At 44.5% G+C, this 23,675-nt stretch overlaps 3 protein-coding genes and 1 long non-coding RNA gene across 7 annotated transcripts in view; 3 read left to right on the forward strand and 1 right to left on the reverse strand.

Moving 5' to 3' along the window:
- The first annotated feature begins 53 nt into the window (after positions 1-53).
- On the forward strand, positions 54-6,238 carry LOC130524834 (uncharacterized). Its single transcript, XR_008950259.1, has 3 exons — positions 54-274; positions 894-1,153; positions 5,005-6,238. It is a non-coding gene; the product is annotated as an uncharacterized LOC130524834 (long non-coding RNA).
- Positions 1,858-7,887, reverse strand: hacd2 (3-hydroxyacyl-CoA dehydratase 2). Its single transcript, XM_057031286.1, has 7 exons — positions 7,664-7,887; positions 6,492-6,609; positions 5,672-5,690; positions 5,055-5,143; positions 4,431-4,552; positions 3,824-4,002; positions 1,858-3,344 (listed from the first exon to the last, which is right to left on the reverse strand). The coding sequence occupies exons 1-7, from the start codon at positions 7,786-7,788 to the stop codon at positions 3,262-3,264; spliced, it is 735 nt and encodes a 244-aa protein (XP_056887266.1). The 5' UTR covers positions 7,789-7,887; the 3' UTR covers positions 1,858-3,261.
- A 2,577-nt stretch (positions 7,888-10,464) lies between these two features.
- stam2 (signal transducing adaptor molecule (SH3 domain and ITAM motif) 2) lies at positions 10,465-17,150 on the forward strand. Its single transcript, XM_057041202.1, is given in 15 exon segments — positions 10,465-10,654; positions 11,413-11,497; positions 11,615-11,690; positions 12,205-12,300; positions 12,430-12,576; positions 13,191-13,257; positions 13,364-13,423; positions 13,426-13,546; positions 13,634-13,733; positions 13,809-13,892; positions 13,973-14,060; positions 14,133-14,187; positions 14,356-14,503; positions 15,091-15,248; positions 15,369-17,150. Coding segments are annotated over 15 exon segments (1,545 nt in total). The 5' UTR covers positions 10,465-10,614; the 3' UTR covers positions 15,589-17,150.
- A 707-nt stretch (positions 17,151-17,857) lies between these two features.
- cacnb4a (calcium channel, voltage-dependent, beta 4a subunit) overlaps positions 17,858-23,675 on the forward strand; it is a 16,144-nt gene continuing 10,326 nt past the window's right edge. For 2 of the 4 annotated variants that reach the window (XM_057025603.1, XM_057025608.1), the window contains exons 1-2: positions 17,858-18,104; positions 19,059-19,142. In XM_057025603.1, the coding sequence (XP_056881583.1) occupies positions 18,042-18,104; positions 19,059-19,142 (147 nt within the window). In that variant the 5' untranslated portion in view covers positions 17,858-18,041. Of the gene's footprint in view, positions 18,105-19,058; positions 19,143-21,158; positions 21,440-23,675 lie in introns of those variants that run through there. The other 2 variants (XM_057025622.1, XM_057025615.1) reach the window with 2 other exon arrangements.

The following is a 23,675-nucleotide window of genomic DNA, read 5'->3' on the forward strand; positions in this document are numbered from 1 at the left end:
TCCTGGAGCCCGCCTGGCCCCCGCGCGTCCATTGGAAGCGGGAGGGCGGTGAGTCACGCACTGGCGCGCACCCATTGGACCGCACGCCTGTCAATCAACTTCAAGGCTGCGCGACCCCCGCCAGCTTTCGACGAATGGGCGGACCGGTACGCACAGCTGGAACGCCGTCATACACTCACACGAACTCACCCCCACACGCACGCACGCCTACACGCACTCCTACACAAACTGGGGTTTAAATGAACCCCGACCCTCAAACAAGAAACAGGTGTAGGTGAGTGCACATCTCAGTATATAACTGCACTGGACCTCATCTGGTGATTAATATTCTTAAATAATCCTGTAACGTCACATTATTCATGTCAATTATAAAAAATAGAGAGTGCACAGATTTTTTTTTTAACTGATACCTGATTTGATTTGGATTTTTTTCACAGTTTTGTTTGAAACTCATGGAATCCCCATCCAATGACCATTTCAAGGATGGTGGTGGTGTTTTTGGACCTTTGTTATTAACTATAAAGTGAAGAGTTTGGTGTTAAAAACTGCCTAAATCAGGCTTTGGCTCGGCTGTGATGAGTGGCGTCTCATTCTGGAGTTGTAATCAAGTTACATTGGTCCTATTTGCATTGTGCGCTTAGTAAATTTAAAATGCCTCCACGTGACAGGAAGCCGAGTGTTTGCTGTGATCAGCGGTCCTGTGGCCATATTTAAATATTCTACTCACATCAAGCAATGTCAGATTTCAGTCGGATGTGAACTTGTCTTGATTCAACTCCTTAAATTCGGTTTTATCTTCCCTCTCGTGACTTTGATCCATTCTGCTGAAGTTTCTCTTGAAGTCAGTGTTTTCTTTTTTCTTTTTAATTATTTGCTTCTTTATTTATTCCCAGATTCTCTGGTCTGCTGACTGGCCAGGCTGGCAGGAAGGTCAGGCCTCTGAGTCAGGGAACATTCAGGTGTCTGGAGCAGAGCTATTATCCCTGCAGGGAAACACGTCCCACCCCCTTCATGACACCGTAACAGCCCCCAGCAGCCGGATGCTTCATGGGCACCGTGGACAGGAGCGGTACCAAAGGTCACTTTCCATCCAAAAGTGAGACTGTAGAGCACGCACGTGCGCACGTGCGAACACGTGTGCAGAATTGAACCGGTGAGGATAACAACCAGAGTGAAGCCTGTAAAAATATCGCACTCACAATTCTCTTTTACCATTCAGATTTTTGCACTATTGCATTTTTTTTAACCTCGAGTTTTTCAGTGCTGTGTAGTTCTATTAGATTTGAAAAAAATATCTCTGCTAACTTGGTAACACAACAATCCAGACAGATAAACGCAGATAAGGTAGAACCATGAAGACTGATACAGAAAATATGTGAACCGAGATCCACTCTGCTGCTTTTTATCTAAGGAATTTGAATTTTGAGTTGATTTTAAAGATTTGTCAGATCAAAATGACTAATGCAACATGTGTTGCCATTTTATTTCATCTTCAGAAACCAGAGCAGTCCCAGTATAAGCTGACATGTTCGATAGAACAGCTCATTATAACACAATGGCCACTCCATGAAGCCTTCTTCAGAGGAGATGAGACAGTAATTTTCCTTTCAGACGTGGACGTAGCATGAAATAATTGTATCGGCTTCGCCTGAGCTTGATTAATTCTGAAATTATTGCAGACTGGATGTGCAGCTGCTCTTCAATGTGCCATGAATTGTATAATGTTCCCACCCACACAGTGTACGAACAAATGAGTCATCCCACACACTCGCGCTAAAGCACAAGTTAAACCTCTTTTCTTATCCCCCAAATTAGCAGAGGTCCATCAGAAGCCCGGTAATAATGAAAAGGGATGAATTTGCTCTTATGACAGGTTTATTGTAAATATATACTCGTTCATACCTGTACAAAGTTGACTGGGCCCATGCAAGAACAAAACGGCGGTATCAAAACTTTCCTCAGTAGAACCAGTTACATGTGCCATGCGTCTGAGCTGGAACGTCGCCATCATTCCGCTCCGGCTATGACAGGGAACGCATAGGGAAACAGGCAGGAAAAGGCGAGGGGACCGTGTGCAATCAGGGCATCAAGACGGAGAAAGCAATCTACAGTTGGACTTTATTGGATCAATTCAAACACTGAAGACATGTCTAGAGAGGAAGGAAGAGAATGTAGCAAGAAAAACAAACAAAAAAAAGCCTAAAATTTGAGCCGTCAGAATTCCAAAAGCAACTACAAAACTCCCCGTTTCTGGTACAGAAAATGAGACTCATCTGACTCAGCGTTTTACAACAGATATTCAGGAGACGGAATAATAAATAAACTACCAAACTATGTTCACGTCACTCTGTACAAAAAGTCCATAAAGGTGTAAATCCTACATCCACGTTTGGGGCTACAGGTCACAAGTTAAAGCTCGGAAGCTGCTGCTACTGTGTGTTGTGCTGCTTTGGTCTTAAAGATTCCCTTTCTTTTAAACCCAAATTAAAAACGCCAAAGAAAACGCAATCCTCTGAATGCAAGAGCATTAAAGGAGAGATAAGACGAGCGAGGGGCTGCGGCACATCCCCCCCCCCCCCAAAAAACCGTTCATGTTAAACAAGTCAGCATTAAAGGGTCATGTGATCAAGATGAAACTGACAGAGATCCAAACTAACAGACAGCAGTGTGCACGAGCAGCTCGAACCAAAAAAAACATGCAGACTCAGAAAGCGAGAGGTTTATTCAACTCAATTATGTAATCAAAGCAATTTGGGGGACAAAAAAAAAAAGAAAAGTCCCACAAACAATCAGTGCAGATGCAAACGACCGGGGTTCGTCACACGTTCGCTGCCATAAAAGCAGAAGAGATTCTTAACTCAGACAGAACGAGCTGCAGAAATCACCGCCAGTGTGGGAACAATGACGTTTTAAAGAAAGGCGCTCAGTTTAATGCTCATCTGTGCCCCAGATTTGCTCATTGCTCAGACAGCAGCTTAACCGTATCCATGGCAACCTACAGTTTCTTTCCTGCTGCGAGCTCCCCGACTAAACAATTACTCGTTGCGTATCGTTAATAAATTGGAACTGGAAAGATCAACCGTCGCTGATGGACTGTGAGCACCCGGACAAGAGCTGGGGGGGGGGGGGGGGAGAAGGTTGACTGTTAAGAGTTTTCTTCATCCAGGCCACTTCTGACTGGACCTTGTGTTTGTTTTTTTCCTCCTCTTTTGGTTTTTCTAGGTTCTTTCTCACTCAGTCGCTCTTGCCGTTGAGGTCAGGTCACTCCACTTTGCTGTAGTCCTCCGCGTGGCCCAGCACCTTCTTTCTCTGTCGTATCATGTGAAAGTAAAGCTGGGGGAACACTGAGAGAGGGCGGACAGGCGTCAGTATGAGGTCCAGGTCTGGGCGAGCAGGTGATTTAAACTCTTGTGAGCCACGTCTATCGAAACGTTGTTAGCAACAGAAAGACATTCCAATACAATAGACTAGGGTTGTGTTTGGTAACTCGTTTTAGAGTACCAGTTGAGAGGTGCAGCAGGGTCCAGAAAGGCGGTGCTGCAGTTCCCGACTCAACCACTAGGACACCAAAAGTACATTGACTGAAGACAATGAAAGTTCAGATTTAAAAATTATTTTCTTTACTATTTTCTCCAACTGTAGTCTTGTCTTGTGCTTCATCTGTCCTGTCCTTATGTCACTGGCATTTTAATATTGCGCCTTTTAATCTCTAAGAGATCTTTTTTTATACACAATCACCCCCAATCACTTCAGCGGAAAGATCCATTTGTGATTTAACAGAGAATATATTAAATGTGCAAAAGGAAAATGTGCGATGACTTACGTGGAATGTAGGAGAGCATGACGACAATGAGGAAGGCGTAGTAATCAAAAGAGAAGTTGTATTTGTTGGGGAGGGTGATCGAGTACAGGCCCGTCTTCTGCACGTAGGGCAGCGCGGCATAGATGGTCAGCAGCTCCCCCGTCACTCCCATGGGGTAAAGCACGATGAAGAAGGTGTATCTAGAGCAGAAGGTGTATTTCAGATACTCGGAGTTTAATACCATTTAGGATTATTGGAAATCTTAGCAAATAACTAGAAACAGATTAAAAGGATACCCTGCATACCAAGAGACAGATGTGTGTGTATGCAAGGAGCTCCTACCACTAATTATTATTAATGGAAAGTGTAAGCCTGCCTAAGGAATAGTGATCATTTCAGACTAGAATCACATACAATAACTGCTATTTAACTATTTTAACTGCAAGCCAGCATCTTGCAAGTACAGTAACAATCTTCCACAAGTGACACTCTTTCATAATAAAAGCCTTATTCAGGAATGGATTCATTTACAGAAACACCAGAGTCATAAAAGAAAGTACCAAACAAGCCAACCGGCATCTTTAAACATCAGTTGGAGAAACAAGACAGGTTAGCCAACCGTTCCTACCTTGCCCATTTGATGAGGTATGGCAGGTGATTGAGGAGGCTGAAGGTGTAGAAGGAGTAGCGGATGATCTCCGTGACCGTCCAGGCTGTGACGAACAGCAGCACGCTGTCCTCGCTCTGCACCTGAGGAGAGGCGCAGGTGAGGCGGCGGGACCAAAGAGCAGCAGAGGTGACAACATGCTGCTGTACGACAGAACAAACAAGAGCCTTTAATGCAGAACCATGCTGTTGTTGTCAAACACACTGCAGGTGCACGGTCGCCGTCCTCAGCTACAGTTAAAAACCAATGCAAATATGATGTTAAGTCAGAAAGAGCACGCTTGAAATGATGCAGGAAAACGGACACAAAGACGGGAAAATGAATTAATTGGCTTGGAAAGAATGGCAGCCAAAAACACACATAGGAAAGAAAGGATTTCCACCTCAAAATTCCTGTTATTTGCTACACTGAAGCTCAGCAGAGACAATGCTGCAACCCTACAGCAAGACCGTCTCACTTTACTTACAGTTAGACCTCTCCCATCTATTAACAGGGCAAACAGTATATTAACAGGAATTCTTGTTTATTTTAACAGTTCTGGGTCACTTATTTCAAACAAACTTTCAAGAAAAGGGGGCATTTTACCTCCCTGACGCTGTGTGTGATGGCCCAGGTGAGGAAGACCCGGGACAGGACCTGGAATCCAGTCAGGACGACAGAAGACGGCACAATTCCTGGAAAATGAGAGAGGACGACAGCGACGTGTGAGTCGGAATCACTGCCCACACTTCAAATATCAAACAGATTAGAAATGCCGTATTACTCTTATTTTTGAAAGAGCACTAGCGTGTAAATGGCACCATATATTGAATGGGGCGTATTGATCTCAGCTCCAGAGAGAAGCCTACAGCAGTGTGTGTTTGTTCTGAGCAGAGAGCAGCTGCAGGGAGGCTAAGTAATCTTCCATTAATCCTTGATAACGAAGCAAATGGACTGAAGCGTGGCAGCCAAACACCAGCCAGCGTCTGTGCATATTTAGCTGTGATACATGTGCAGCTTACTGAGGCATAATTACACTCATCTGATGTCACATCAGGCCGCTGCAACATAACACACACTCACTGGTTCAACAAATATGGTTACAGGTGCCTGGTGGGGGTGTAAAGCTTGGATCAAACATTTTCATGTACAACACATTGATACGATACATTCACGTCTGACGAATCAATAACAGACAGTTGATGGCGAAGGAGGGAACTCACCCACAGCACAGTGCAGTATCTGTGAGAGAAAAGGGAATTTAAAAGAATTACTTTCTGCACTGCTGACAGCAGAGAAAGGTTACACTGCTGTTAATTGTTTCAATTAATGTGAACGTGAGACACAACTGTGTGTGTGTGTGTTTCTGCGAGTACAAAAGTGTAATGTTATTTTACACAATGCTTCCTGAGTGGGATCACAGAAAATATCAATAAAGTATTCAATATGCTCTGTGCCTTTAATGCGGTGCGAATGGCACGCTTGGTTACCATGGTGACAATGTTGTAGAGGACATACCAACCAGTGTACAGATAACTGGCTTGTGAAACTATGTGTTACTGTACATGCCTGAGGGTCATTCTGGACAACAGCAGGGCGCAAAAAAACGTTAAAACACTCGATTTAAAATGAACATTAAGGATGTTTTGAATGTGTGATGCAGTAACAATCCAACACTTTAAGAGATTTAGAGCTTTATTTCTCTAAATCGAGGAAAATTTGTGTTGGTTAGCATAAGCGTGCGTGTGGAGGGGGTCACTTCAATCAAATAAAACTGAACCTTGACCCTGTGCAACTGGGCCAACTGTTTATCTGTTTAGTGAACTGAAAATTCCCAATAGAGCTCAATAATGTTATTTTACTTTCTTAAATCAGTCACATCCTCTTACAAAATGTAGTTTATCTGCCATCTCATGGGAACCACAGTCACATCCCAGCCAGGGTAGGAAACTGGGCCAACAAACGGGGGGAAAGAGAACACCTGATCCCCTCGAAGGGAAGCAGATATGTGGTGTTGCATGAAGCAGCAACCTTCCATCTCACCTCCAGAAGAGCACCAGTCTGAAAGAACTTCAGAGGCTTCTCGATGGAGTAGTACAGCCCATGGTAGCTTCCTCTGGCCAAATAGGCTCTGACCAGTCCCACAGCGATCACCAACCACCTGCAGAAGAATGACAGAAATGGGATTTATACAGAAAAGAAACCACACAAACACAATCACACACAGGACATTTATTTTGCACTTAAATCTGTAAATGCTTCTGAATGATAGATCAGTGTGTTTTAACCAAACTTTGCAAAAAAAAAAAGGTCATTTTTATACGTAACATTACATCTGCAAAGAAAACAGCCTTGATATCACAAAGTTGCTAAAAAGACAAGATACCAACAGCTGAAGCAAGTAAAGACAAATCAGTTTAACTTGAGCCCTAAAAAAGAGTGAGGATACAGCGCGGCAGGACGCATTTCAAGTGCAGAGATTCATGCAAGTGTGAGAATTTAGTGTAAATAAATGAATGAGCCTGTCCTCACTCAAGACCCTAATGAGGTCTAAAGGGACTCCAGCAGGGCAAAAGATTCCTGTGTGAAGAATGATGATGTCTCCTTCAGAAGTCAGTCAGGTAAACACTGAAACACGGGCATGCACGCACACAATGCTGACACACAAAGTGACCTAACTAGTTGGAGGAGTGAGCAAACTCCAACCATTACCCAGTTGTGCAATAGTCTGAAACCAATGAGGGACACACACTCCTAAGCCTGTATGTGGGTCAAGTTGTATGGAGGTCATAAAATGGGCGTCTCTGGTGCACTGAAACAGTTATCATTAGGTCGTCGTGAGGCAAAGAAATGATTCAGAGAAGTCATTCTCGATTATGTATATAAAAAGAAGTCTTAAAACTTAAAATACCGTCTATGGACAACACACGTCCTGTGTCAGCCACAGACCTGACAGTCAGTCATTGTACTCAGTCAGTTGACGTTAATCTCTACAAGTCATTGACTAACAATGGAGCAGAGCACGCAGCATGCGGTTACAATAATGAATGCTTATATTGGTGCAGGTTGTGAATTTTCAGATTGATCATTAAGCAGTTATACGAAACAAAAATCAACACAACGTGGATCTTTTGAGGATTTAGCCGCGTCTCTTCCAAAGGCGCCTTGACATCCACGCGCTCCACCGTAGCAGTATTAGCAAACACGCGACTCACCCGGCTGTCATGACAACATTGTAAATAACCAGGTAGGCCGTGGCCAGGGCACCGGGTCCCTTCTTCTTCTTCGCAGCCACATCACTTTGGGCCGCCTTGCTGGTGCCGGGAGCAGCCGCCGACATCTCTTCTACCCTCGATAGCCTCTGGTCTAGCACGACGGCGACTGACAGCTTCGCAGAAACCTACAGAAACCGGAAACAAGCAGAGATCAGAAGCGGAAGTGTCGTCATTGGTCGACGCGAGCCACTCGGTGCGCTTTACTTCCGCATTTGGCTTAAAACGCTGCTGGTGCTGTTTAACGTTTGACTTGCTTATGTGCTATTTTCATGACAATAAAAAGAGAAAAGGGAGTGATTTTACTTATGAACATTTATGTTGTTTAAATTATAGAGAAATATCACTTATACAGTATACGTTCTTGTGCATATCGGTATAATGGTGCAACGATGCACAATAACAGTAAGGAAATTGTGTTGACTTTGGCAGATTCAGTGAAATGTAAAGAAAATGCAGTTCCTTTTGGGATTTTGCAGAATATGCCAAGTGTTGGTTTCAAACATGAAGGCAGGTGAAATATGGTGGCTTTCAACTGTACAATAATGAATGGCCCCATCATAAGGGCCTTATCTGTTTGCTATACAGTGCAATGATGAAACGTTCAGCTATGCACAATATCAGAAACCCATCTCATTTATGAATTTATATTTTCCCACGAGGTGTCACTGTTTCACTGGGTACGAGTGAGTAAATCTAGCTATCTGTTAAACCCACTTGTAATTGATTTCTCTTTTTGAAAAAAAAAAGATGTTGTTTTTCAACCTGATTTGTAAGCTCTCTCTTTTTTCAGCTTCTAAAGTCAGAGAAAGATGGCAGAAATAATACTGTTGTATTTTCTTCCCTGAAAGAATTGATATGAGTCTATTTATCCACAAGAGAGCAGTATTCCTCTAGTTTCAATCTCCTGTTTGCTCAGCACAACTTTATTTATCACGCACTTAACAAGAACAGAGTGTAGCCAAAGTGCTGCACACCGATGAAAACATTAGTAAAACAAACAGATCAACAATTAAAGCCACAAACAATACGTTGCAGCGTTTCATACAGGGTTAAAAAGCCAAATAAAATAAATTAGTTTTTAGGAGGCTCCTAAAAACTTATTTATTTTATTTTCTTTCAGTCTGCCTGATGTGCATTTTGGACTGCCTGCAGTAGGGAGAGCCATCTGATTAGTCACTGGGGTGCACCGCAGTAATCAAGGTGAGATGTAATAAAAGCATTAAATAAAATCTCCAAGTGATGCTGAGAGACAAATGACTTAACCTTGGCCATGTGTCTCAGGTGGAAGTAGCTGGACTTCATCACTGAGCCAATCTGAGCTTCAGGTTTAAACTCATTAGCCAGTGTTTCACCCAGCTTTCACTCTTGAGTTAAAACTTATTTTAAAAATAAAGAATATTGAAGACATCCAAGCCTTGATTTCTTCAATGCACTCAAAAAGTTGGTGGCACATACATTTGTCTATGACCTGCAGAAAAATTGGAGAAGATGCTCTGTTTTCCATTGTTGATCCCAGAGCAAAAACAAGCAGGGAAAATAGAAGGGGCTCAAGAATAGAACCTTGAGGTACTCCACACGTGAGGGAAGCTACAGGTGACTCAGTTGCTCCCATACGGCAAAAATAAATAAATAAATAAATAAATAATTCCCTCTGATAAGCAGGACCTAAACCAATTCAGCACATCACCCTGAATGCCCACCCAGTCGTGACAGGCGGATCTGATGGCCCATTGTGTCACATGCAGCTCTTAGGGCCAACAGCACCAGAGTGAAGTGTGCTGACATGTTCAAGCGTAGGTATATTCCAAAGGAAAGTCCCCTATTTTCTAGAAAGAAAGATGCCCTGCAGCGTCGGCTGTTCTGTGACGATTTTGAAACTGCAAATGTCCTTGGATCTAAAACGGGTTTACAAAAACTAGGTACTTTATAAACTAGATACATTTTTTGCTCTAAGGAATTTACCCCAATCTTTTAGTCATCTTTGATCTATACTCATGCGTGCTTGTTCCATGCACAGGACATCAGACTGTAATTCAGCTTTAATTCAATACTAATTTAATTTCAAACTGTATTCTGTGAAGATGAGCCGGAAGTTGGTTCTACAGTCAGTAGATGCAAGCGATGGGTGTGTTGGGGGGTCTTTAGAATGTACGTGAAGGCCAGACCTTAAAACACACACTCACTCACACTACAATGTGTCTTTAACCAAGATGATTGGTGAGGGTGTTGGTATCAATGGGTACAACGGACCAGAGACGCATGATTATTGTGGAATTGTCTAATTTCATTTTGTCAAATTTTCACCCAGTCTATTTTTTTTATGGACTTTGCTCTAATTAGTTTTGACTGTTGATGTAGGCGAATGTTGCTTGAGCAGACTATAATGTTTTGTATGAAGAATTTAAAAAAAATCAACGTATGTGGAATTGCATTGCTTACACATCGGCCTACATGTGCATTTAATAAACAAATGCTTTATTAAAGTAGTTTCGAGTAGTTTCGTTTGAAAGGGGAACAATAAACCAAAAAACCTTTCGTGAAAGTGCATTTTATTAACTAGAAGATAGAGGAGCATCCCCCATAAAGGCTTTACTTTTCAGCCTGTGAGGAATAAAACATTTAAAAAAAATAAAATAAAAAAAAAATCTGTGCTATAAACGACGGTTATATTTGACGCATGCGCAATGCTGTCTGGTGCGCGGCGTCTGCCGTCAAGCGTCACGAACGTAAACCGTTTGGCGCATGCGCAGATCGTGCAGCGCTGGGACTGACCCCCGAGGAGCAACTGGTGCGACGTTAATGGACAAGGAAGCGCTGTTTGTTTAGGTTTCGTCGGTCCATTATACACATTTTACTTTCGCCGAATATTCTGGCTACTTTACATTGTTACAATGCCTTTATTTGCCCAGAATCCCTTTGACGTAGATGTTGGTAAGCGAAAATATCTTTTCTGTGTGTTTACTGTGTGTTCTGAACTATCTATCCATAGGGCCAACTGTTATAGCTAATGCTAGTTTAGCTTGACTTCAGTCCGATGTTCCATTCTAGGTTTTAAAATGCCCGTTTTACCCGATAACAACATCCACAAGATAAGTTATTCGTCAACTATAAGAGTTAAAATATCAGGCCTCCTTGATGAATTACTCGGGGTTTAACGTTAGCTAAATCGCTAATGTCTAACATGAATCAGCTCCGGCATCAGCTGACCACAAATCAGGTCATATTTCCCATTTAGGTCAGTCATTTTAGTGACGTGTTAATGAGGCTTCAAATGAAATCAAGAATAGTATCGGCATCTGTCTTTTTGGTATTATCTCGTCTAAAAAAAAAAAAGTTTTTGAGGTCGAGTTTGACCAAACAGGTGTAATTTCTCTGTCATGAGTGGAGACATGCTTTTGAGCAATTTCCTGTTATTAAGCAGTTTTATAAAAAATAAAAAATAAATACAGCACAGCAACAACGTGGCTTTCGAAACTTCCCTTTGTGGTCTGCAGTTGAACTATTTATGGTTCATTATTACTATTATGATTACTCTTTAAATCATCAGGCCTGCAGACAATGGTATTATAACCAGGTATTTCTATTACCACAGTCTACCTCCAGATGACTTCTATCTGACTGATAAGCAAAGCAAAGCAAATATCTTTTCTGTCTGAACGGTATTAACCTTTCCTCTAAAATATTGCCAGAAAAAGCCACCAATGAAAACAACACAGCAGATGACTGGGGACTATTATTGGACATCTGCGACAAGATTGTAGCAACCCCTAATGGGTAAGCTCACGGTGTTGAATATTCCAATCTCATTGTTGTTTCAGCTGGCAGATGTATCCGTATGTCCGAAGGTGTTCTCCATCCGACAGCTTGCACGTAATGAATTGTCTCTTTCAGAGCAAAGGACAGCTTGAGAGTAATCATGAAAAGAGTCAACCATAAAGTGCCTCATGTCTCAATGCAGGCTCTCAATGTAAGTTTGGAACCCTGCTTCCCACAGAGAACTATGCATTTTATATCACCCATCTCACGTGTACAGCACAGGGTTATATACAGCATATGTTTGTACTTGTCTATTGGAAGATTAAGGTTGTGTTATTAATGCTATAAAAAGGTGCTGAAACTTGATGCTTTTGAGACGTTTACCCTATTTTGCCATCAAAAGTGTTCAGGTGACTCCAGTTAAAATGTAATTGATCCAGGTCAAAGCAAGATCATTTTAGTGTCGGATTTAACGCACCGAACAAAATTAGAGCCACCTTTTTGTCCCCCAGTCCCCCTGGACACATACATTAACTCCTTTATATTCAGGACCTATTCATTTGAATATCAATAAATGACCTATAACTGTGCATGTTATCTAAAAGATTCACAGATTAGCCAGACCTTCACCTTTGTTTCATGTGCAGTAATTTGACTTTTAGCTATAATATATAGAGCATTTTAGTCTGGATTTTTACCTGATTTTTGCTTTTTTCCCCTCACAGTTGCTGGGTGTATGTGTGTCTAATTGTGGCAAAGTATTTCACTTGGAAATCTGCTCAAGAGAGTTTGCCAGTGAAGTGCGGACTGTGCTGAACAGAGTATGTTAATTGATCTCTATTTCTCTACATCATTTATGTGTTAAATGCATGTTAAGCCCCCGGCGACTGAGGAAAAACCGTCTCCTGGGAACAGGGGAGAGGAATGTAACTTTGATTTTTGTACTGCAGGCTCATTCTAAGGTGTGTGAGAAGCTGAAGGCGCTGATGGTGGAGTGGGCAGAAGACTTCCAGAAAGATCCACAGCTCAGCCTCCTCAGTTCCACCATAAAGACTCTTAAAGATGAGGGCGTCAGTTTCCCGTCTCCGGCTCCTCAAGTACGTAGACGCCAGAGTGCAGATATAAGCAGATAGCTTCGCTGCCCTCCGCTGGGACTTTACATTCCTCCTGACATATTTCACATCATTGTCTGGATGCACTATTGTCTCTTTGGCACATGAACATTTGTTAAGTGCCTGAGTTTATTAGGTAACAACTTATACATGTCATTGACTGAATAGAAGGGTGTTTTTGTCTGACATAAAGCAGCGACTAACATCAGTACTGTCACTGAACACACTGTTTTGGGCTGTCTTTATTTTTAGTATTGGCATTGTAACTATTTTTATCGTCTATGAAGAAAGAAAATGGGCTGATGTAACACTTATTTTGGTTTGTGTGGAGTCAGTTATCTGTCCTTACTTCCTGAAAACTAATGGCTGGGTGAATCTGATCATTTAAACAGCATAAAAGGTCCAAGAAATAATCAATATAGCAGTGCTCCATGTTAGGGGAGTAACAGGAAAGCCTCATATAATGGCTGTCTGTCTGAGCCTGTAGTACTTGATATGGCCTGTAGGTTGATCATAGTTGTTGTACGGGCACATTTGCTCTGCTCTCCATTTTGTATGCTGATATATTATAAAATAATAATTTTTTATGTTAACCACAGAGTTCCAACGGAAAGGTGAGTACGACTCCTGCCGGCAAAACAACGGATGAAGAGAACCTGGCTAAAGGTAGAGAGATTCTTAACTGTTGTGATATTAGTTTACCATCATCTTTTTAGCCCATGTCCTCCGTCAGTCTGCCTCCTCACCCACACCTCCATCTTCTCCCTCCCAGCCATCGAATTGTCCTTGCAGGAGCAGAAGCTGCAGACGGAGACCGGCCCCTGAACGCTGACCCACCCAGTGGCGGCGTAGTGCAGGAGGCCCGAAAGGTCCGTGCGCTGTATGACTTTGAGGCTGCTGAAGATAACGAACTGACTTTCAAAACAGGAGAAATCATTTTGGTTTTGGATGACAGGTAATGTTTGTTTCCATGTGGGACTCATAAACATGGATGTGTACTTTAGTCTATTGTAGCATCCTATTTATGTCTAAAACTATACAGTGATCCGAACTGGTGGAAAGGAGAGAACCACAGAGGAATCGGACTTTTCCCCTCCAACTTTGTCACAACCGATCTCGATGCTGAGCCAGAGATGGGTACCGTTTCCCTTTGAGTCTGACCGTGAACATTGATGCACGTTGATCTCAGCACTGCTAACCCAACCTCCTCCCCTCAGTGGCCGGCGCCGAAAACCACCCCCAGTCCCGAAGAGACGCTCCCTGCTGCTAAAGTGGAGCCTGAGCCCGTCTTCATCGACGAGGTACCGTGATTCTTCTGTGCACGTGCAGGATGCCGATGAGCCGCCTTTTCAAACCCAAAGCTGCTCTCCTGTCCTCGCAGGGGAAGATGGACAGAACCCTGGCGCTGCTGCAGAACGCAGACCCCGCAGATGTTATTCCTGATTCCTCAGAGTTGATTCAGCTGGAAGGTACCAAGCGTAACGCTACATCCCATCACTGTCTGTGGCGCTGTGCCTCTCTAACTGTTGATATCTGAGCAGGAGCCTGCGAACAGATGAACCCTATGATTGATGAGAGGCTGCAGGAGATTGACAGGTGTGTAACAGAATGTTCTCACTAATCTTCTGAACTCTTCAAACTTTAAACTCCCGATTTTCTGGAATGGGAGAAAAATGTCTTTTATTGGCGGCCTTTTCGAAGGCTTCAGAGCAGCAAACTCACAAGGTGACCAGATCTGTGAATGATTTGATTTTTGTGTTTCAGAGAACACTCTGAGCTCTCAGAGTTAAACGTCAAAGTTCTGGAGGCTCTGGAGCTCTACAACAAGCTGATGAACGAGGCTCCCTTCTACACAGCTTACTCAAAAATGCAGACGCAATACGCACCAGCAGGTTCAGCTGTAGCCATGCAGGTCAGAAGCTCCTGTCCTAACACCGTCTCTCAGGCCCAGGTGTTTAATAACCACTTGATTGCACACAGCAGTACTCTGCTAACATCCCATCATTACATTCCAAGATAGTGACATGTCCACTAAGGGGATTGGACTATTGTCTGACTCAAATAAACCCAGTCAGTTGATAATTGTGTGTCCAGAACAGAGAGTTGGTTTTGCTTCACCCTGAGTGCTCAGTTATTTCTGTCTCAGTCCTTTTGGGCTGTATTTGGCCACTCAAATGCCTGATAGGTTGACTTTTGTCACCATATTTCCTCCCTGCCTGGATTTCCTTTGCACCTGCTGGTTTCTCTGTGATTGTCCACTCCAGCACTTCAGGCCCAGACTGCTCTCTTTATGCTCTTACACTTCATTTTCTGAAGCGTAAAACCTGCTGCAGTGTTACTGTTGCCCATGCAGCATGGATTAATCCAATTATGCATTACGGTGGCAGAGAAGGGTATTGTAGAAATATTCCTCTTGTCCAGCAGTTCTAGGTTACTGTGTTATGAAGTACCTGTTGGACTGGTGTTAAACCCAAACCACCCTGGTTCTGCTCTGTCCAGGGCTACCTGGGGCCGGTCGGCGCTCCCTTCATGCCTCCAGCCGGGCCTCCTGCGCAGCAATATGCCATGAGCAACGAGTCGCCTGCGTCGCTGCACTCTCTGCCACAGAACGCCACGGCACCGCCTAGCAACCATACTGCCCAGCCTCAATACATGAGGTAAGAACACGGCCCCTAAAACCTTTCAAAGGGTAACCTTTCCGAGCCTGTAGATAACTATCGATTCCTCACAGTTGGCACTGGTTGAGTTTCTATATTTACTCTTTATTTTCTTCACAGCAGTGGTATGAACGCTCAATACATGAACCAAGCTCCTGCAGCTCACTACGCACCTCAGGCGGGAGTGCCCATGGATATGTCGACCTATCACAACTCCGGCATGCCCCCTGTGTCCTATCCCATGGTCGCCCCTCCTCCCCAGGCTCCTCAGGCGCCGCAGCAGCAGCAGCAGCAGCAGCAGCAGCAGCAGGCGGCGTATTATCAGCAGCCTCTGCTGTAAAGCCCCGGCTGAGCTAAGCCCAGAGACACTAAGATGTTTCCGTTCCCCAGCAGCGCGTTAGCCGCCCATCGCCGTCTGCTTCTCGGAATATCGACTCGGACTTTCTCTGCATGCCTGATCACCTGAGCTAAGCACAGTTTAATCGTTGCTGTGCGAAAACCAGGACTTTTCTTTCCAATCGGGAATCAGTCCGTCATTCGTTTTGTCGTCATTGGCCACAACTAAAGTAATCGGAGTGTTGCAGGTGGTAATCACACAGCAGTCTTTGAGTTGACCCCTGCTGGAGAATGCCGTGACCTTTCTTCTGGGGGAAGCGGGTCAGCATGTGCACATTTTGAAGTGCTTTTCTCCCTCTGTGGAGGTGGTCTGCTCACATCACACAGTCTGTGAAGGCAACAGTCCACATCTGTCCACGTCTACACCGGAGACCTGGGCTGCAGGGGACCGGAGGAGAGGAACCTGATTTGAGAGCTGTGTTGATCAAAACAGAATCACGCCTGGTCCGTCAGATGCTTCTGATGCGGATGACTGGCGGGACGCTACGGCGCTCCACTTATGTTGCGAAGCGTTTGTCGGGTTTTTTTTGGACCGGTGTCTTGTTTTTAAGTGTGCAGGTGAATTTAATCCTCTGGGTTGGTCAGGAATAGTCTGTGTGGTGTCTTTTTTTTCTCTTCCTCCTCAACATCTGTCACCACAGCTGCTCTCTCGAAGGCCGTACAAACTGATTTTTTCCGTCTGCTCATCAACTGTTGGCTACGGCTCCACTTTCACCAACCTACTGCTGCAGTTTGACATATTTAACATGACGTCTGTGTTTGTGGGTGGATATATGTTTGGTATGCTCATGTTTGAAGGTTTAGGTCCACTGTAAAGCAACAATAATTTTCATGGTTATTATCATGTTTTAAGGTTAAATACTTTATTGGAACTTGGATAAGCCGCTGCCTGTCCATTATCACATCGGTACCCTTTTGCCTGATGAAAACTTTAGTTTTAATTATGCAAATGCACATACGTTGGAATTTTCCACATTTATACTCCACAAACATTTGTATACCGGCAATATCATGGTCTGTATTGATTTCTGTGTATTGGATCATACATGTATAATTGACATTGTTTAAAAAAAGGTAATGATTCCTACACTGCCTGTGCCTTTTGTTTTTACCGAGGCAAAAATGTTTTTGAGGGGCAGAAATGATTCATTGCTCTTAATGATGACAGATGTGAGGTTTTGGCTGTTCTGAGCTGGAGTCTGAGGAGCTGCAGTAGATTCCTTGTTCCTGTTTTCACAACTGTCCATATTTTCTTTGCTGGCTTGTTTATTAGATGTAAATGTAACGTTGACATTGCACCTTGTATTTACCACTGGATGCCTTGTGTAACTGTAGGAATCAGAGCGTGACACAAACTTTGAGTCTCAAAATCCGCCTGCTATGTATAATTCTGTATATTTTAAAAGAATATCGTAGGAAAATGTCCTTGCCCAGGATTTTAAAAAACTGCATTTGTAACAGAGCAATATGTATAATATTCTTTAATAAATGAGAAAATGACCTGAATGTGCACCTGTATTCATTGTCATCTGTACATTTACATTATTCCTGTTCAACACTAACTTCCAGACTAATTACCCTTTTCTGCCCCCTGTGCACCAGCACTCTGACAGAATACCCCAAAGAGTATTTTTTAAATCAAACTTGGGTCTTTTTATAGTTGCTGCCTTTTTTTATTTTCAGAACGATCCACTGGGAGGATATTTAGTTGCCAGTGTTATTCAGGGTGTAGATGAAGGATCTTTTTATTACACACATACTTGGCGCCACCAGTAAAATTCACTGGGTCATCTGAAAACCACACAGCTGGGGACTGTCTGAGACTCACAGGAGGTTTTATCATCTGTCCTTATTTTGCTGAGAGCAAACTGTCCTGATTTATTAGGTGGTAAAACTTCACAGGCAACAGAAAAATGTCCCTTTTTAAAAGAATAAACTGTTGACAAAGTAAAACCACTTACTGGTTGTGCTGGTGCAACTGAAATCTTAATAATATAATAGAAGCTTATATTAAACCCCCAGTTTATGGGACGAGTTTTGTAAAATTAACAATACTTCGTTAAATTGGTAAATAATCGCTTCACTTTCACACCTTTTGTTCCGTTGAGTGCGTCATCTTTAAAGTCAGACTTTCTTCGTTGTCCGTGAACGCAGCACGACGGGGGCGTGTCGGGAAGGGGCAGGGGGAGGGGTTATCCGCCCCTCCTCCCCGTCTCCATCCACGGACTTTTATCGGTGCGCATCCGCCGCTGGAGCCGCAGCCAGTAAATCACTTCTCCCTCCTGTCCTCCGCTGTGTTGAGGTGGAAACGGAGGAAAACTGGAGCCAGCGGAACCCGGTCAGCAGTGGAGCGGGACGGAGCGGCAGCCTCCTCCCTGGACCGACGAATTGGCCGAGATGTCCCGGCACATCTACACCCGACACGGGATAGGAGAAGCGCTGCAGAAGCCGGTCAGCCAGGTAGGAGAAGAAAGTGTTTGAACGGCGTCGCCATGCGCAATAAAGCCACTTCCCCATTTCCCGTCATTAATTCAGTTCTATCTGTACAGCACTGACATATATTTGATTTTTAAATTGATTATCGCGTCTGTTCACTCGTTTCTAATGAGACTCAGTGGCGTCATCAGTCAAACTGAGGTCCTGCAGGTAAATGGCTAAAATCTCATTTATTAGGAAAGAAATTAACTTGGCTTCTTAATTATTTAGCCTCCTCTAATGGGACTCGTGATGCATGGAATTGCCCGACTAGCTTTTTCAACAAAAAGGCTGTTCGGCAGAACCAATGTTTGACCCATATGCATATACTAACACACATGCATCTACATGCATGTATGCATCAGTACTAGTGTTTTATAACGTCTGAGTGGGTGCAAATCAATTTTTTTCTCCAAAGCAAAGCCATTAATAATTTTAATTCAATGTTTCCATATGTTAACATTGATGACCAACATTGAGAACTGAGCTCGTCAAGTTAAAGAGAAATAAATGGTGAAACTACCACACATGGAATCAACGCTTGAATAACAACACAGACTGGAATCATTACATCTACATTTTCTCCAGCTGTGACATTTACATTGGTCGCCAACAACAGCAAACCCGCCGAGAGCCCCACCCACTAGATAACGGAGACCAACACAGAACGTCCCCGGTGGAAGTAGTATTGCTCAAGTCAGCTGATCCTGGGTTGTCAAAAGCCATTAGAAGAATGAGCGTGGAAATAGAACTGGAGGATGATTGTTCGTATGAAATATTCACATTCATTTCTCACGTTTCTCTTCTCGCAGCAGCGTTTTGACCTGTTCATGACTTCAGGCGCGTTCAAACTGGGTCATGCAGGAAAGGATGAAAAGGGTTTCCGATAGCATCGTCGAGCCCCGCGATAACCTTGAACTACTGTTTATTTGTCACAAGGCCAACAGAGGGACCTACTCCAGACGCAGCCGGCTGAAGCGTTCTGACGGCAGCACCACCTCCACCAGCTTCATCCTCAGACAGGTGAGACAGCTCAGGTAGCACCGTCCCATCGCAGCGAGCACCACTTCCTGCCTCCTCGTACGTGATAACCGGCATTAACGCGTCCGTCTGCACGCTGCTTACTCCCTCTCAGCGCGCACGTCCCATAAATGTTTGGATGGCGAAGCTCTAGCTGGGCCCTCCACAATAAAGTGGAGCCCGCAGCAGAAGTGAAGCCAAGCAGGAAGGCCCTCTGGTGGTGGTTTGCAGTACAGACGCCTCCCTTTGCAGGCTGATTAACGACGTGGTTGATGTAGGTTTGAACTCTAGGTGATCCCAATTTATCGTGAAGTTTGACGTCACTTCCTCCCAACTCCTTCAAACCTTTAAACCAAAATCTGATGTGTAAATTTAGGCCGCACCGCTGCTTTTTGGGTCTCTACTGCTCCTAACGATGCAGTAATTAAATCATCGTCGTCCCTGCAGATATTTCTAATGATGGAGAGAGTTACCTAACTACTAATGAGTTGCCAAGGGAACAGAAACTGTTCTGCGACACAAGGAGCCCGTGTCACTGGTTATCCATGTTCCAGGGCCTTTCGCATCCTTTATCGCTTCTTCACATGTGACCTTGGCGCCCTCCGTTCGAGGCTCGCCACCTGCCTCTTTGAGGATTAGATCGGTCCGCTTTGCCGAGACCTGCTGACAAAAGCGGCAACGCACGGGAACTTGATGAACCTCATCTGGCCAGATGTGATTTATGATAGTGCCAAGTGTGCACATCTGTCCCCCCTGGATTTTCCTTTACATGTAGGTCAGCTCATACATGTGAGCGCGCTGAATCCAGAGGCAGCGCAGTTCAGTTTTTACAGCCGTGTCACGTTTGTTCGCCGTTGCCACCGGAGCCGAAATCGAGGTATTGCCGCCAGGTTTGCGCTGTATGTTCAACCGGTTGATGTCTGACATTAATTATTAAACACTGCTGCATTAATTATGGGGCTCACAGGATGACGGAAAGGCCAGCAAACAACTCTGAGGTTTGTAGCGGAAGGAAAAAAACAAGTGAGACAAACAGGGATAAATTTAAACTTGTGCGAATTCCTTTTCTGTAGCAGACGTTCACAGATTTCTAACACCCCCCCCCCCCCCCCCCCACCCCCCACTGTGATTTGTGTCATCACTGTGATCGTCATCAGGTGAGAGGTGTGGGCTGCTTTTGATCCCCTCAGGTATCCATAGCAACAGCTGCCCTTCAGCAGCAGGGGTCAGGCACAGACGGGCTGATGATGGCGCCTCCTCCTTTTCACTTGAAAGAAGTTTATTAAGAGAGACTGTAAGAACTTTCTCCTCTTCATCCTCTTCATCTTTCACTATCCAGCAATCGACTCATTTAAATATCAGTGACTTAATGGAGACCAGTTGTTGTTAGTTGGGGCCAATTTGAGACGGTGAAATGTCAAGACAGATTTACGTTGTGATTGAGGAAAGGGCAGAGCTGCTATATCACGATTTACCAGGAGGGGGAGCTGTTGCGTTACCCAAATCACTGCAATTAAATGTGAATTTAAAAATGGTGCCGGTAATAAATAGCCATTTAAGTAGGAAATAATTACCTTTTGCCCATGGAGAAGGGTTTATAAATGAGAGTAAAATGATGCTTTTTAGTTTGCTTGGATCAAATGTCTTGCAGGTGTGTTAATTTTTAAATGAGAGCCTGGTGTTAAAGTGAGAGTGAGGAGAAACACCCACTCAAACGCAACGCTGTAAAGAAGGAGCAGCGCTGGATTATCAACACTCCTACCTAAAATTTAAATCTGATTATACATCCGCGCACACACCGCGTGTGGGTTTACGCTCCTCTGATGCAGCAGAAGACCCCCCCCCCCCCCTTCCTTGTTCTGTACGGTGGAGTGGAGCTTCTGTAGGCCAATCAGCAGGCTGTGTCTCACCTCTGTCATCAGCCAGTGCTGGAGAAGCGGATTGGCTTGTGTGGTCTGAGCTGGGAAGGCAGATGAAACGCCAGGTCCGCTCAGCCACTGGGGAAGACCAGGCAGATTCATAATGGGAACCAACGCTGGGCAATAACATTCCATTCAGCATCAGGAAAACACTCTGCTCCACCTTTTTTTTTTTTTTTTAATCCACTGCTGTTTACTCTGTGGTCAACGTTCATGTGGAGAAAGAGACAGCTGCTGGTTTTTGTCACTCCACTGTCCTCACCCTCCATCCTCTCTGGACCAGTTTGATCCCAACAGTTTTTGTTTCGCACCGAGGACCCGGAATCTCACCTCTCCATGTACGATAACTTGTACCTGCATGGATTTGAAGACTCAGAGGCGGTGAGTTAACGGCCGTCAGAACCAACCATGCCTTTATGCTGTGTCGCTGCTGTCCTATTGCCTTTCTGAACCCCCTGTTGTGACTTGAGGGGGCTGACTCCTCTTGGGGGAGTTGGAGGATTCCTGGGGGGGAGGGTGTGCACAGGTCTGGGCGTGTTCATTTGAAAACGCATCGTTCAAACTGCACCGGCGTCCGACTAGACTACAGTTCTCTTCCTTCCTGATCATCGGCACACCGAAGCAGCATTTCTAGCCGATCCACCCTGAGGGAGAGACTGAGGGATCAACGGTCGCCGTGCACGCATCTGTGCATGTGTATCTTCCACACATCTGTCTGTTGGGCTGCCACCAACACGTCCTCGTCTGGGGATAACGAGCAGCATCTTGTCATTACATCACCCGTAATCACGCCGACCTGCAGAGCCAAACCTCACGTCCCCTTTAGCATCGAGTGGTATGAACGAGCGGACCGGTGTTGGTACCAGCAGGGCCGCTGGGGAATCCAGCAGATAAAAATGTGTTGGAGCTGCAACAAAAATGCTTACAAAGGCAATAAAGGCAAGAGCTGCGGGGGAGGAGGGAATCCCACGGAGCCAGAATCTGTCGAGACCTTTCTGCACCTCACCGTGACGTCCTGGCTCCTTCCTGGAGATGAAACAGGGAAAAAGGGAAATGTTCATCCCACCTTCCTCTGAGGTTGGGGGGGGGGGGGATAATTGGCCCATTTTCATTTCTCATTATTTCACTGTCAGTGAGTTGTGTGTTTATCTTATCAAAGGGGCCTAAAATAAGAGTAGCTGTGCATCAGAATGGCTGATAAGGCCGAAAATGTCAAAATCTAAATTAATATAAGTCATGAGTGACAACTGGAGTATATCTGAGCCAAACTACACAAAAGACACTGAAGTTTCTGATCTCTAAAATGCTCATTACTCTAAAATGGCAACAGTCTATCAGTGTTTCCATCTTCTCCAGCATCCACAGTTAAAACAGGATCGGGTTTCCAATTTGTGCTTCTCAGGAAAACGACGTTCACTCAACTCAAATAGAAACATGTGTTATTAAACCAAGTGATTGATCCTCATTGGAACATTTTGTTCCATCCTCAAGTCCTAAAATTTAGGCTCTATTGTGATCTAACATCCACGTTCAAGCGACGCACCCGTTGGAGGAAGTGATGAGACCAAACTTCCTTTGGGGACTCTTCCCGTTAATGTCCAGACATGAGTTTGTCCCCATTGGACCCGTGTTGGTCTCTGCCCGTGAATCCGCTGCTGGCTTCCAGATTGTGGCGCGCTTAGGACGGTTTTGGCAGCACTACAGAAGAGGTCTTTTGGGCTCCGACCCTTTTTCTGCTTCCCTATCAGCACTTGTCTGGTCTGGAGATTTGCCGGAGGACTTTGGTGGCATTTGCCCGACAGATATTCCACAATTGTTTTATGAGCGACGTGGGCACGACAGTTAGCACAGCCATCCTGAATTAGGCGGCTGGATTGAACTTAATTATAAAGCAACAATTCATAGACCAATAAGTGTTTGTGCAACTGGTACCCCCCCCCGTGTACTGGGAGCGTCGCTGAGCGTGTGCAGTGTACTGGGGCAGTTTTCAGTGAGGCGTGTTTCCAGGACCAAAGGCAACAGAGATGACGTTGATGAAAGCAGACAGCATCTAAAGGAGGACGCGGAGCCTATATGCACGGGAGGAACTGGGTTGACATCATATGCAGGAATCGGTTGAGCCTTGAGCTGATAGATAAATGAGTTTTGTCTGGAATTGTGCTCTCACTGATCTGAAATATCATCGTGCTTCTTTCCATTTTTGCCTCCAGTTTCCATCGGCACGTTGTCACACCGAGGTCTTCAACACGCGAGCATCAGCAGAGTCCTGGGAAATACCTCAGTGCTCTTCAACCCTGTGTTCTTTATTCATTTTTGCATGTGTCAAAAAGAGCCTGGTTCAGAATTGTAGCAGTTTGGAGTGAAAAGGACGTTGACGTAGATAAAACACTCCTTCAAACGATCTGGAGGAACTCGTCCTTTAATTGAAATCAGCCGGTTTATTGGAGCCCAAATGTTTCCTCCCTCTCCTGGATTGTTGTTGGTAGATGTATGCATTGAGGAGAGAATGCTTTTACTCTTTGGACCTGAGGCAGATAGATGGAGAGTCGGGAGATGAAGAAGTTTGGAGATGGGAGCAGAGCGCCGCCGCCGTCTGGACAGATAAGGCCTGAGTGTC

Source organism: Takifugu flavidus, chromosome 1 (genome assembly GCF_003711565.1).
Source record: "Takifugu flavidus isolate HTHZ2018 chromosome 1, ASM371156v2, whole genome shotgun sequence".
NCBI lineage: Eukaryota > Metazoa > Chordata > Actinopteri > Tetraodontiformes > Tetraodontidae > Takifugu > Takifugu flavidus.